Raw genomic sequence first — 14,834 nt, forward strand, 5'->3', positions numbered from 1 at the left:
TCGTCTCTATTCCCCGAACGGAAGAAATGATGCGAAATGCCCCCAAAATAACCACGCATCACGATGAGGGACAGGTTGCCAAGGGATAAAGATAAGCCCTGTCTCCCGACAGCTCTCCAAGTTTAAGCAACCCTAATAATATTGCTTACGTCGCTTAAGAGGGCCAGGATCCCTCAGCCATGCTTCGTGCTTCTTCTGAACATCTTTCCAGAGTGTCCCATCGAGCGCCTTTTCTGTGATCCAGTGCTGACAAAGGTCTGCCCCATAAAGAGGCCATGTCTCCATTTCCCCGTCGTAGGCCTTGACAAGGGGTGCTTGAATCGTGAAATTCCGAATGTTTAGTCGGTTTTTGGGGTCAAGCTTCTTCCATGAAGCAGCAAAGCGTCTCAAATCAGCCTCTTGACCAGTGCAATTAAGCAAGACCAAGGAAAGCTTCCGTGGGTATCGTCGTTTTCCGGGCAAGTACTCGAACCAGTGTCCCTTTATGTCCCATCCAGGGTCCTGGTAGTAATGCGGAGTTGGCCCTGAAAGGATGACAGTTTCCAAGTGACGAGCCTTGGCCATAGTGGCCCAAAGTGCCTCATCAACCTCCTGGCCGAAGAGAGAAAGACGGCGCAGCTTTGGCCAGTATGTAGACCAGACGTTTTCTTCCATTGAAGGAGTCAATGTGGCGGCGAGGAAAAGGTTATCATGGACGCTGACGAATTCCTCTAGGTTAACCAAGGCTTCGAAGCCTCGTCTTAGAATTTTGCGGATGCCTTTTCCGTCATTAGAAGGATGGAGAGATCGTAGCGGCATATCGATGATTAACGTCTTTAGTATCGGCGCTAGGGTGGCGAGAATCCCATGTGTAGTCCGAGCTGTCTCAAGGTCGTTGAGAGGTGATGGTGGATACCTAAAGATGAAGGAGCGGACAGAGGAGTCGTCTGAGCTATCACTGACTTCCGAGCTATCATCCGAATCGGCGGAATTCATGGGTCTGCTCGGGTTGGACCCGTAATTGGACGGCTCTTGTGGCTCGATCGTTTGGGGCTCTGCCTCCTCGGGGGCGCTTGGAACTTCAGGTTCAGACTCTCCATCGGAATCCTGAGGCTCAATTTGTTGAGGAAATGGGGCGAGGAATAGCCTAGCTTCATCACGCACTTTCCAGGGATCCCTGGGAGGGTAATAGAGCGGATTTGCGAGGAACCGCATGAAATCTAGAGCTCTTTGCTTTGAGTCTATGCAAAGACAGTATCGCCAGAGAAGCTTTGATGCCGTGGGATATGTCGCCTTGCAAACTCTGGTAAACGCCAAAAGCCATTTCGTGATGGGATCAGAGGCTCGCAAGATGGCCTTGGAATCTTTTTGAATAGGGAGCTCAACGATCATGACAAGAATTTCTATCGGTAGCCGGACGCGCCTTGGCCGTTCGACTATCTGATGAGGGTTCATCCTGGAGATGTGAAAACGGCTGAGTGTTGAGAAGGTGTCACTGTGCGGATATCAATGTTAGTATTCGCTTCAGACGCGACAAGGAATGTAAATAATGAATCAATGGTGCAAGACTTCTCGAATGAATGAGAATAGATGAGTGGGGATTGCTCTCAAGTCAAGGTCCAGATAAGACGCCACGAATCGAGATGAATGACCGTGACGGAACCCCTGGTGCAGATTGATGCTTGATAGACATACGTACCTATGCCAGTTGATACACTGATTCGTAAGAGTATGCGACTTTTGATGGAAGAGGCTGACCCTTGAAGCTCAAAAGTCGATGAGTGAGATGTGCAGGGAGGGGATTGAGTCTTCCTTCTGTTCGTGAGACGCGGCGCGTCACCTGAGGACGATGACTAAGCATAAGGAGTCACCAAAAGCATAACAGCACGAACAAGGGCACCGGCTGGTTTTTAGTTGGTGCGCTGGCATCCATAGTAAAGGTGAAAAAACTCAAAATGATTTGGATGAATTGCGCCAGGGAGAGTGTAGGGTGGGCTAAGATGGCATCCCTGACCCCAACCATTGAGGTCGGTGGGATCTGAAGTTGCCCTTTCGTCTGGCTAAAGGGGCAAACACGCCTTGACGATCTTCTGGCACCAACCTTCTTTTTCAATTTGACCTGAAACCTTTACAATACTTTTAATTTTTCTCTCCTTTTACCGTTTAACCATGAGCTAAGTTCACCGTCATCATACGTTGTGATGTTTTCTTGAGTCCGCATGCATATGTATGTTGGTTTTGAATACAGGGACCAGCAGCCCAGCCTATCACTGCTATTCGACCAGAATGCCTCCCATCAGGGGTCCATCCCCGCTGAGCATGCGGAAGGTAGCAAGAGAGGAGAGTCTTGCGAATGCGCGAATAAACAATCGTGCTTGTCATAAAAACGAGGACTTTCTCAAGTGTGTTTGAAACTGCGAAGTCGACTTAAGTCATTCTGGTACACCCAACATGGAGCGTCTGGAACCCGAGAATATCATCGTGAGTCAAAGTAGACTTAATTGTCTGGTTGTACTGACTGCAATAGCATGCCGATGATTTTGAGGACGGCGATTCTGTTGTCTCAGTGGTGAGTTTCCCTACGCTCGTCTGAAACAAAGTGATGTCACCATCATCTTTAACGAAGAAGCGGTCTAACTTGGACAAAGCCTCTGACAGATTCTCTTGTATCTTTAAGATCGAGTATTCTGCAGCATCAGCTTGAGAATGGGCGAACCTACCATTCCATGAGCGCTGGGAGTAAGACCCATGTGCTAGGCGTGGCTGGCCTTTGACTGATCTTGTAGAATACGCATACCCCAACGACAAGAGCGAAAATGAGCGCCTGGGTATAGCAAAACACTTGATCCAGCAATGATCGTGGCTGATGGGGCTTATCAGAAATCCAGCATAATGTCTGGCTATTGACGCTCCAAGGGTCTCTCGCCCTCTGTCCTTTTGGGGAGAAGGGCGCCAAGCGAGTTCTTGATTTGGGTACTGGGACTGGGTGTTGGGCCATTGAATATGGTCTGTCACCATTGAAAGTCTGATAGCTAGCCTATCGCTAACTTCCATAACAGCTGACGCCTTTCCCGGATCAGAGGTTCAAACCGTTGCTTCACTTGTAGATGTCTGGCTGATTTTTGGAACAGGTGATTGGCGTGGATCTCAGCCCGACGCAGCCGAGTCTGTAAGTTATATCTTCGCAGTAAAAGCCTGTACACTAATAAGGCTGCTAAAGGGTCCCCGTCAACTGCTCCTTCGAAATTGATGACCTCGAGAAGGAATGGACCTGGACCAAACCATTCGACTTTGTCTTCAGTCGTGTTATGGCCGGCAGCTTCCGGGACTATGACTCCTATATCCAGAAAGCATATAAGTGAGCGCCCCGGGAAATAGCCATGATGCTCAAGTTATTAATTGGGCCAAAAGCGCCCTCGAACCGGGCGGTTGGTTTGAGATGCAGGACATCGTCCTCCCCTACACAAGCGACGACGGCACGCTCCCCCCCGACTCAGAACTATGCAGACTTGGCAACTACTTCTGCGAGACAAGCAGCCTTCTTGGTCGCCCTATTGATGTCCCTCTCAAGTACAAGAACATGATGCAAAAGGCCGGTTTTGTCGACATCGTGGAGCGCCATTACAAGTGGCCACTGAGCGCCTGGCCCAGGGACCCCCACTACAAGGAATTGGGCGCGTGGACATTTGCCAACTTGGACGGCGGCCTCGAGGGTTTGACGTTGGCGCTCTTCACGAGGGCGTTGAAGTGGAGCAAGGAGGAGACGATCGTCTTTTGCGCCGAGGTGCGGAAACAGCTTCGGGATCTTCGTATTCACGCCTATCTCCCTGTGTAAGTTTACGAATGCTGTGCTTTGCCCTTATCTAACTACGTGGTAGTGTTGTTGTGTATGGGAGAAAGCCCGAGTAGAGCAACTTTCGGAAGAATAGTTGTCTCTTACCATTCAAAGCGATACTGTAGTACCTAGTCTATAGGAGAGACAAGGCTTAGCTATTCGCCCAAGGTCCCGGAACATGGTTTTATCCTATTAAGGTACGGAAATGTGCGCATCGGTATCAAACAAGTCTTGCTAGCTTAGCAAGGAAGATATCTCGAATAACCAAGCCTGAGATAGCCCCTGGCGAGCTCGAGATGTATTCCTAAATCCTGCAATGTGCATTTTGCTGTCGTGGCTAATGTTCACTTTTGCTGTCGCGATTGGTGACAATAATGAATTCCAAATCCTTGCCGGGGCTTTTGAGGTTAAGAGCAATGTGAGGCTGGAACGCTTATTACGAAGTGCTTGTAAATATTTAATTTAAACTTTATTACCCCTACTCGCCGTATCATCTCTTATTAAGGTAATGACAATTTATTGGGCTTTTAAAGACCATGCAACATATATGTTAATATGCATTATTATTAAAGTATAAGAAATACTTATATCCAGGCAGCTGATATATTGCAGCCTGATAGGTCAGATCCTCGCGTGACTTATGGTCATGTCAGCAACATCATTCTCAGATCAATCTCTTCATTCCTTTTCCACAATCTTACTCAAAGATATGAGGCTCCTTCACACAACTAGGATAACCGTCATCGAGTTCATTGGCGCTCCTCCGCCATACGCCATCCTCTCGCACAGATGGGAAGATGAAGAGGTTACCCTCCGCGACCTTGAGAATGGGCGTTCCCAACAAATGAAGGGTTATGAAAAACTTCAGAAAAGCTGCGACCTTGCATCCAGACATGGGTTCGAGTACATATGGATTGATACATGCTGTATCGATAAATCCAGCAGTGCAGAACTTTCCGAGGCCATCAATTCCATGTTCAAGTGGTATCAAGACGCCGAGATTTGCTACGCCTTCCTCAGCGACGTGTCTACAAGCACTCGCGCTCCCACCACCTCCCGCCAGGATCTGCACAAGATAACTGCCTCACAATGGTTCACTCGTGGCTGGACATTACAAGAGCTGATTGCTCCTCGGGCTGTCCACTTTTATAGCCAGCAGTGGGACTTTCTTGGTTCAAGGAACGCGGCCGCCGAAGCTATTCAGCTTGCCACTGGAATCTCTACTCGAGCATTACTTGGGCAGGATCTCTTGGGTATATCGATCTACCAGAGGATGCGATGGGCATCGGCGAGAACGACAACACGACCTGAGGATATGGCATACTGCCTTCTCGGGATATTTGATGTGAACATACCCCTCTTATATGGCGAGGGCAAGAAGAAGGCATTTCAAAGACTGCAGGAAGAAATTCTCAGGAAATCTACGGACTTGTCCCTCTTCTTATGGACAATACCCCGGGAAAGGGACCAGGGCCCTGACTTGGAGTTTCGAGGTCTCCTCGCCGAGGACCCTTCGTGGTTTTCCCCACTCGAATTTCATGGGTTCGACGAAAGGCTGCGCCAGAGCAACTCGAGTATCACATCCTTGCAGGATACGGCCATGGCCATCACCAACAAAGGCATCAGTGTTCAGTGGACAATCATGCCGGTTCCAACTGACCCTTCCGGGACGCTCCACCTTGCCATGCTCGCTGGATCTGATGACGTGACGGGCGGTATTATTATCCAGCAGCTGGATCAAGAAGTCACTCAGTTTTGCCGCGTACTCTCCGATGAGGTTATCTGGGTCGAAAGGAGGGGGAATGAGACCGTGCTTTGGAGCCCTGAGTTGTTGGGGGACCCGGAAAGTCTACTAAATGTCTCTCTCGACTCTGGGCCGAGGTCCTTCTACGTGAGTCCGCACTTCGGCTCGTCGAACAGGCCGTCACTTCCTGGCGTGGGCTTCTCCTTCACTAAGTACAAGTGCATTGAAGGAAAACCCCGTCTGAAGGAGTTCTGGGCTGAGGTAGAAGGTGCTTCTGCAGAGTTCTGTCAAGACTTAGGTTCTGAAAGCCCGACTTGGGTTGCACGGTTTGGCCCTGAGCAAATTTCCGAACTATTCCAGACTTCCCGGAGAGCAGGTGCGTCAAAGGCATTGGGAGCCTTGGCTATATCAGTTAAAGCTCGAAGTGGCCATGGAACATACATGTACAAGGTCAAAAGTGACCATTGCGTTGTTGTTGGGTTCGACATTTTGCCGCAAACAGTCATCGGCACCATGAACACGTTCCTCGAGCCATGGATCGTCAACACCGATGAGACAAACCCAGAGGAGGCTATCCGAGATGTTAATTACCATCTAAAACCGGGAATGTGGAGGCAGGCTGACGTTGGTGAGGGAGATTGTCGGTGTAGCCTGCGCAAGCTGACACGGGTTTCGGGACTCTGGTACGATATCAGAATCATATTAGAGGGTGAATGGGATGATTGAGAACTACATATGACTGTTAAGCTACGTAAGCTACTCATAAATGGCTGGATTCTCTCCCTTGTCGTTAGTCTTAACGCTGCGCTTAACCGTGGCTATTTATACGCAAATGAACTGCAGAGCTCTCTTTTTTTTCATCCTGAAAAGATGAACCCATGAAATATTTCTTATGATCACCTATCCCGTTCCGCAGCCTTGGCTGCTTGTGTAATCCCATCGCCGGTCTCTCCCAGCTAATACCAAACTCATATGCCCTCCAATGTAAAATAAACAAGAGAGTGGCAAAGGAAAGTCTCATTCACCCGATACTTAGCACTTATCCTTTCCCAAAATGACGTTCCAGTTCTTACAATTATGCAACCCGCGAGCTCGTCTGTCTCTTCACAGTTGTGGTGGAAGTATATGACCAGCGAGATAGCGAATGAGCCCCCGGCAAGGATGGACATTATAAAGGACAGTGCAGCAGCTGATCCCCTATGCTCAAACAACTCTTGGGTTGATCGAGAAGGCATTTCGAGTGTTAGGAGCCACCGGAGTGGTATTGTTGTGCGCTGAACAATGAAGAAAGATGCTTACAAGGTTGATGAGAATCAACAGGGGGAAGCCATGCCTATTTATGCCTGTTTCACCCATATCTAGACTGGGAAGCCTGAGAGACCGCCTTGCTGTTATTCACATAACAGAATTCACAGATCTGATACTATTGAAGGTGCGCAGACCAAATGAGTCTAGCCGCAGTCGTCATCTTTTGCCCGCCACACATAGCCTGATTCAGGCAGAGGCCAATAGACTCTCAGCTGCAAAGCCATGGAGGTTAATGACAAGAAAGTACGGCCATTTTGAGTCTAAACATTAATGCTCAGCCTCCGTTGGCACCTCCAAGTACTTGATGCTTCCTGGTCCGCCTTCTTAAGGCGACGATGTTGCTAGATATGGGGGGCGCTTCTACATGTTGGGGCTCAGTTCTAGGACCTTGATGAAGGATTCAATACCAATTGATACCTGAAGGTTTGAAACTCACTTAAAATACCATCTGGAGTGATAATATATTGCAGCTTAATATATATCTACCCGTGCGCCTGCATCTCAGGGTCCATCCAGTCCTCATCATAGTCTTCGAACCCAAGAGCAGCTAGGCTCTTCTTGTACCTCTGCTGCACCATCATTTCCTGTATCTAGTTAGAATGTGTAAATTTTCTTTTTCCGAGGCCTACATACCACTTCTACCGTGTCATTGATGATATATCTCATGACACGAACTTCACTCTCCTGCCCGAGTCGGATGGCTCGAGCAATTGCTTGGTTCTCGACACTTGGGTTCCATTGGAGCTCTGCGATGAAGATTCGATTTGCACAGGTCAGGTTAAGTCTGGACAAAGGGTCAGTACAACTATTGGAGGATCGGGTATTACAGTCTTACCCAAAAGCTCCGGTGCCCGTCGTCATGATGAGAACCGGGATGTCATCGTCTCTTGCAAACGCATCTAGCTTTTCCTGTCGCTTGGGAATTGGGCAATCACCATCAATCTGGTGATACGGGATATCGGCTGCTTCTAGATGCCTAGACAAGAGATGAAGAGTTCGTGTCCAGCAGGAAAAGATGATGCTGTTCTGTTAGGCAGTTGATCGGATTCGGTTCAAAGTAGAAACTTACCTCTTTGTTCTCCAGAGATCCGTTCTTACGTCCCTGATGATGGCTTGCATCTTGGTTGAGACGCCATCGGTGTTGAAGTAGTGTTTGTGGTCATCCTCGGCTGATGACTTCTTGACTGGAGCGTCGGACATTTCAACATCCTGATCTGTTCCGCCAGCATGGCGACTGGGCTGACTCCATCTCACGCATACTGGGCATCGTCCCGGAGGAACTCCAGAGCCTGCCCAGGTCGACTCATCTATGCACTCGGAGCATAGTATGTGCGCACACTCGTCCTCAAACTTGCCTCCCTCTGCCCAGTTTGAGCCCAAGATTGGCACAGGCTGTTGACATCCAGCGCAGGTCATCTCGCCATGTCCCCCGAAAGATCCTATCAGCGCCTCTTTTTCGTCTTGGAGACTTCGGCGGTGCCACGAAAAGGCCTTCTGGTACGTGCCGTGGTTGCAGAGAATACGGAGCTGTAATCTCATCTGGAACAGGCCAAACTTGGAACTGTTCTCAATCTCACCAACACGGTTCTTGATGGTGCGAATTAGGATATTCTTCGTCTTTTCATACTGATCGCGTTCCTCTGGGCTAAAGTCAAGACGTCGGACTGTCTGCCTCGTGCTGGGAAGATTCAAAACTTCCCGGGTGCGACGCAGGCAAAGGGCTTGTAGAAGTAGAACGAGGTGGTTCTTGACCTTGTCGGGCTCTTCAACTGTCTGCTCATACGGAGCCTCGATGTACTTGCGAAAGTCGCCGGGTTGTTTGAAGGAATCGGCTTTGATGAAGCTAAAAAGGGTTCCAATGTCGGCGAGCTTGTTTTGGATAGGAGTACCAGTGAGACACCAGCGCGAACCTGCTTCCAGAGAGTTGCAGGCGCGGTAGAAAGTGGTTGTTGGACGTCGAATGATGTGAGCTGCTCGTCTTAGCTTTACCGCCGCCATCAAACCGTATAGGAAACTCACCTTCGTCTAATACTACTCGATACCAGCCAATCTGGTGGAGAGGAGAGGTTCGTCCCTTGTTTACCTGGTACTCGGCAGAGAGTGTGTGGTAAGTTGTCACGACGATATCAGAATCATCGATGTCCGTCAGATCCTTCCGCGAATTGCCATGATACTTGATGACCCGAAGACCCCCCTTAAGGTGCCTGGCTAAGTTAGCATCAGATTGCTAATGATAATGTCCACTTACTTCCTAATCTCGTTGATCCAGTTATCTATCAGCACTGCATCCTCGGCGTTAGTATCTACTACATGGTTAGGCTCTGATAGTGTGGGCTTACAGGCAGCTGAAACCACAACGAGCGTGGATCGGGAGAATTTGACGGATTTTCTATCCTTGTATTCTTCATTCTTCTCATCGGCCCACTTTTGACCGTCATCCAAGGTTCTCATGACCAAGGCGAGGATGGAAAGCGACTTTCCCATACCCATCTCGTCAGCCAGGATGCCACCTCCCTTTTCGTCTGGCCTCTGGGATTTCTTCTTCCTTGTGATTCTGTGCATGTACCTGGATAGGATAGTTAGTCTTGAAAAGTAGCTTAAGGACGCCGAACTGACTCCACGGCTCCGTCAGCGTGACGGATTTCCCTCCACAATAGGTACTTTTCGTCGATGTGACCAGACTCTCTCTCCAGCATGAAGCCCAAAGCTTCTTTTTGGTGGCTACCAGAATGTCAGCATCTTATGTATGATATAATAGGCACTGGTAAAATACTCAAGCAGCTCCCGAGTCACCCGACTACCGCCCTCGGCCCTGTCCACATCACGATTGCTACCCACTGTCTTATACACCTCCTCCACCATTTTTCGCAGCTGCTCTTCTCTTGTCTGCTTCCTCGCAGCGGCATTATTCACAATCGGCTGCGAAGGCTGCACGATCTCGGCCTCGTTGCCTCTGATTGTGATGCGCAAGAAGTGGGGGTTATGGTACTCGATGCCTGGGTTCATGATGTGACTGGTGTCTGACCGTTGCAGCCACAGCTTAGCTTTCGAGAGCTCTTGACCGACTCTCTTGGCTGAGTTTCGCGGCCCGTAAACATCAATGTTTACTTTGACGATTGCGTCGCCAGGCTTGCCAGCTCTCTCGATGACCTCCCGGAGCTTGACCGTTTCGCCTATTGGCTCGAACTCGACATTCGGTTGTAACATGAGAGACAGCAGAACTTTTCCGATACCAGAGCGGAGGTGGCCAAAAGCAAGATCATCAGAGAAGCAAAGAAAGGCATGCTCTCGATGGTCCTTCTGCTCTTTCAGAGTGAAACGCTGGTATCGATCGCGACATGCCTTCAGTCTCTCGTCTACCGTGGACATGCTGCCACCCATCTTGACTTCGACATTGTACAGCTAACCACAACCAATTCAATATTAAGATTATCACGAGAAAATTTTCAGACCAACTCACCATGCCATAACAGATCTTGGCATCGCCATCCTCAGTCTGTGAAGCGTCGGTCTGTGAGGCATCTGTCCGAGGGGACGCATCTGTCCGAGGCGAGGCAGCGCTCGACTGACTGAAGATGCCCACTACTGACGAGCTCAGGGAGCCCCCAAACTGTGTGTCTGGTGGAGAAAGTGATGAAGCGGTGCTATCGACGATGTTTGGCGGCGATGACAGGAAGCTATTGGGTGTTCCGTCCAAGAAGGAGACGTCAAAGTCGTAGTCAAACCCTCCCATATTAGGCAAATCTTGATCCAGGTCAATTGCGCCGACATTGATCTGGCTAAAGATATCCGTAGGTGGGCCTTCTGGAATGATAGGAACCTCACTTCGTTTGGTTAGCAAAGGAAATGCGTATAATGCATCCTTTTTTTTACCTCGCTGGGTTCATGAACCCGGGCCCGAGATTCTGGCTGACTCGAGGCATGTCCCCATTGTACTCGGATCCAACACTCGTTGCATTGTTGCTGTAGAAGTTGGATCTGTCCATGAAGGGGACATTGAAAGTTGGGTCGATTGGAAGATCATCGTCTCCGTCAACCGGATTGAGCAGGCGTTTGAGGTTTGCCATGATTGCTCGTTGTCGAGTCTTGTCAACTCAAACTGTGCTATTCTCACTCATCAATGGAAAAGGGAGAGAAGTCAGTCATCAGATGCGATAATCAGATGATGGGTGTTTCGCAACCCCCCCAAAATCCATTTACAATCAGGCTGTAGTGAGGCCGCCAACAGCACACCGCAATTCTTGTGGCGCACAGCCAACAGCAAATGAAATTCTGCATGTATGCGCGTGTGAGACGAGCTGATACGGCGAGGCAACCAGTTTGGTTGTACAAATGGTTCGCGGACGGACGATCTTGGCCTATGGTTCGCCAATTTGGACATCAGGCTCCGCCACTGTGCAACACTTTGTGGTTGCGCCGAGGCAGAAAAGCCTCTGTCGCTTCTGCAGCCCTGTCTTTTCACTTGGCAAGGCGTCCCGGGCTGTAATTTCAGCTGCGCCTTCATGCGGCTCTCAGTAACCGGGCGGCAGCGCCGTTTTCTGGTCAGCCCAATATTTTGCTCCTGTTTTCGTCATTTCATGGTTTCAACCTGGCTTTGCTTCAATCTGCAAAGACATTCTTAGGATACCAGGCCTAGATCGTTAAGATGGACGAACTCAATGAAGAGGCCGAAAGGTTCAAGAACCTACTTACGGGGTCGGACCAAGACCAATTTGCCGCGACCAAACTCGATGACATGTCGGAGGAGCTTCTCTTCATCCAATCCCAACGGGATGCAACCAAGGAAATGATGAGCATGAATAGATTGCAACTGTTCATGGACAACATGACCGACTTTGGGGACACGCTTATTGACCTCGACTTTCCAGAAGCCAAGCAAGTGATGGCATATGTCTGGGGGTCAGTTCGATATCTTCTCAAGGTGTGTGTGATAATCTGCGGTGCTTCTTTTCATACCTAATTAGATCCCTATCAGCGCACGAATCCTACGGAAAAAGCATTCGACAATATCCTCGAAACCTATGAGCTCCTTGGTGTCAGTCTCATCAAAGTATCCGAATACACAAGCTTCTTTCGCGAGGTTCCGGCAGCGCAGGAGTACTTGGTCAACATCTATAAGGATGTGCAGCACTTTCATTCCTTGGCTTACAAGCTCTTCTTCACCTTTCGCACAAAACGTGAGTACGTATAAATCATGGCCTAGGTCTTGCCTCTAATTGCATCCTCTATAGTCTGGCAGAAGCTACACAAGCCCATCTGGAAAGACCTCAGGACTACCTTCAATTACATCGCCGAATCTTTGAGTTTGCACGCCTCAAAAATCCAAGAGCATGGTAAACCGTTTCGGGACCCCGATAGCTATCTCACGGGTGAACACGAGCGGATAGACTCAGGGCTTGATGTAAACCCGGGAGTGAATCCTGACCAAGTCCGGAGAGACATGTCTTATTACCACGTCGCCTTGAACAAACTCCGGGATGATTTCGAAGAGAAGGAGGAGAAGAGGAAGAGGGAGATGAAGAACAATGCCATTACATGGATAGCATCTTCGACCAAGATTGAGAAGTTGCAAAAGGACTTCCGTGAGATGAGAATCTGCAATGGTACCGGTCGCTGGCTGTTTAGGACCAAAAAAGAGGTTTCAGAATGGCTCAGCGAGGATGGTGGAAAGGATGGGAGCCTTTCGCAGTCAGCCATTTGGCTACATGGTAACAGGGGCTTTGGTAAGTACTAACTTGCTATCTTTGAGAAACCCGTTTCTGACCTAAGCACAGGCAAAACGATCCTAACCTCACTTGTTATCGACGAGTTGGAGGCTCGCAGGGAGAAACAGCCACCATTGGTTCCGCCAAACAGCAAGACGTACTACTTTTACTGTCAGGAGGAAGATCCAGAGCACAAGACTTATCTGGAAATCCTCAAGGGGATTCTTTTCCAGATGGTCAATCAGGATGACTACATCGTTCCTCTCTGCCACGAGAAGATGGCTCAGGGAGGATGCACCTCTCTTTCTGACGCCGACACAGCCAAGTCGCTCATCGAAACCATTGTGCAATACAACCCTCGGCAGTACATCATCATAGACGGCCTAGATGAGTGTGAGCCTGCCGAGGTTCGACAGACTGCCGAGTTCTTCACCAAGCTCGTTGAGATGTGTGACAATGCGAACCAGGAGCACGGACAGTTGAGGCTCATGTTGATGAGCCGAGACATTACAGAGATCAGGAAATACATGACAGATAGCGATGGAATCATTCCACTGAAACCCACTGACAATGCTGGAGATATCAAGAACTTTGTCAGCAAGAAGCTAGAGGGGTTTTCGAGATCTGACAGCAACGCGGGCTTGAATCTGTCGAGAGACGACAAGGCGTCAATTGAAAGCTTGATCTGTCGCCGGAGCGAAGGTATGTTCACAAGCGAGACCCAAGGACTATCCCTAACTGACTTCTTTAGACTCATTTCTTTATGCGCACCTCGCCATTGCGAGTCTTTCTCAGCATATCACGAAAGGCGATCTGCTGAGAGAAATTAGGGAAGAAGTCCTACCGGAAGAGCTGGGTAAAATGTGCGTTGATAATGTCCCCAAATATACTGAGGTAAGGCTAACATCTACAGGTACGAGATGCTCCTCGGAAAGGTTGAAGAGACGATCAAGAGACGGCCGGGAGGTAATCGCGTGTGGGAAAAGTCAAAGTTGCTTCTAGGATGGCTTGTCTGTGCAAAGCGACCACTAAAGTGGCATGAGATGCAGGCCATTCTGTCGTTTGATGCTCAAGAGGCAAAGGTCGACTTTGACAATCGGATGTTGACGGACGATGTACGCAAGTACCTGGGTTCTCTAGTGCATGTCCTTGACGGGGATCATATCCGCTTGATTCACACGTCAGCACGAGAGTAAGTGTTGTGTTTATGCATTTGTAGTTCTCCGCTTACTTAGGAACCAACAGGTATATTGTCAGCAACAGGCACATCGACGATAAGAAGGTCCAATGCCAACTAACCAGCCTCTGCCTTCGGTACCTGTCGCTTCCTTGCTTCGCCAAGAACTACCCATCAACCCAGCGACGAGAACAGGCCAAAACCGGCTGGTTCTCCTTCCAAGACTACGCCTGCTCTAAATGGCAATCCCACATTGACACTTTCATCAGAGAATGCAGCGGGTTGTTTGGAGACGATGTTATCTGGGAAGAGGAACAGCATGATTTTGAAGCAGCTCTTCAGTTGTTCATCGACACACACAGCGAAGAGATCAAGGCGGGCAATGACACAAGCCATGAGACAAGCGACCTTAATAAGTTCAAGGACCTTGAAATCAATTTTTACGACAACCTCAGTACCTTGTGGAGTCACATTCACACCCATCAACAAAGCAAAGATGATGAAAGGAACAAAGTTGGCATCCCCCAGATCAACACCTCTCTTCTCGAAAACAGAGCCGCACTGGAGGAACTCAAGCCTGACGACCAAGTCCTCGGTGAAAGATGTATCAAAGACTTTTACGGCTCAAACCTCTTCAAGTGTCGTCGCACTCTCTGCCGCTACTTCTACATTGGCTACGACACCGAGGCAGCCCGTAAAAGTCACGAGAACAGGCACGACAGACCATTCCCCTGTCCCGTGAGCTGCAACTCGGCACCCATCGGGTTCTCGACAAACAAGGACAAGGATCGTCACGTTCGCATCTACCACCCTGACTTGAGTGAGGCGCCGACCGTCTTTGAGGCGCTGAGTCGTCGCCAGGTGACGGGACCTGCGCGGTTCACGTGTCATATCTGCGGCAAGAATTTTACGAGGAAGATCAATCTCAGCGGGCATGAGAGGAGCCACTATGGTGATAGGCCATACCAGTGTTCGTTTTGTGACAAGGCTTTTGCTAGGATGAATGATTGTCGGAGGCATGAGAAGATTCACAAGAAGGACAAGTAAAGGGCATTATGTGTATGAAAAAAAGGAAAATGGGTTCTT

The 14,834-nt window shown here is 49.2% G+C and overlaps 4 protein-coding genes across 4 annotated transcripts; 2 read left to right on the forward strand and 2 right to left on the reverse strand.

Annotated features, from left to right (window-relative positions):
* Positions 1 to 132: 132 nt before the first annotated feature.
* On the reverse strand, positions 133 to 1,371 carry MRS44_009910 (uncharacterized protein; the record flags this gene model as incomplete). Its single annotated transcript, XM_046279532.2, has 1 exon — positions 133 to 1,371. The coding sequence occupies one exon, from the start codon at positions 1,369 to 1,371 to the stop codon at positions 133 to 135; it is 1,239 nt and encodes a 412-aa protein (XP_046131658.2).
* Positions 1,372 to 2,430: 1,059 nt separating this feature from the next.
* Positions 2,431 to 6,284, forward strand: MRS44_009911 (uncharacterized protein; the record flags this gene model as incomplete). Its single annotated transcript, XM_065620346.1, has 10 exons — positions 2,431 to 2,460; positions 2,507 to 2,548; positions 2,628 to 2,718; positions 2,766 to 2,807; positions 2,896 to 2,985; positions 3,039 to 3,061; positions 3,111 to 3,148; positions 3,200 to 3,337; positions 3,391 to 3,810; positions 4,547 to 6,284. 10 exons carry the CDS (start codon positions 2,431 to 2,433, stop codon positions 6,282 to 6,284), a joined length of 2,652 nt encoding a protein of 883 aa, XP_065476119.1.
* Positions 6,285 to 7,348: 1,064 nt separating this feature from the next.
* Positions 7,349 to 10,933, reverse strand: MRS44_009912 (uncharacterized protein; the record flags this gene model as incomplete). Its single annotated transcript, XM_065620347.1, has 10 exons — positions 7,349 to 7,450; positions 7,500 to 7,650; positions 7,702 to 7,887; positions 7,936 to 8,836; positions 8,886 to 9,070; positions 9,115 to 9,432; positions 9,483 to 9,587; positions 9,640 to 10,268; positions 10,327 to 10,690; positions 10,740 to 10,933. 10 exons carry the CDS (start codon positions 10,931 to 10,933, stop codon positions 7,349 to 7,351), a joined length of 3,135 nt encoding a protein of 1,044 aa, XP_065476120.1.
* A 578-nt stretch (positions 10,934 to 11,511) lies between these two features.
* On the forward strand, positions 11,512 to 14,795 carry MRS44_009913 (uncharacterized protein; the record flags this gene model as incomplete). Its single annotated transcript, XM_046276564.2, has 7 exons — positions 11,512 to 11,787; positions 11,842 to 12,043; positions 12,098 to 12,589; positions 12,641 to 13,273; positions 13,323 to 13,434; positions 13,485 to 13,763; positions 13,817 to 14,795. 7 exons carry the CDS (start codon positions 11,512 to 11,514, stop codon positions 14,793 to 14,795), a joined length of 2,973 nt encoding a protein of 990 aa, XP_046131654.1.
* Between the last annotated feature and the right edge of the window lie 39 nt (positions 14,796 to 14,834).

This window comes from Fusarium solani (genome assembly GCF_023522795.1).
Source record: "Fusarium solani strain SB1 chromosome Unknown bctg00000006, whole genome shotgun sequence".
NCBI classification, from domain to species: domain Eukaryota; kingdom Fungi; phylum Ascomycota; class Sordariomycetes; order Hypocreales; family Nectriaceae; genus Fusarium; species Fusarium solani.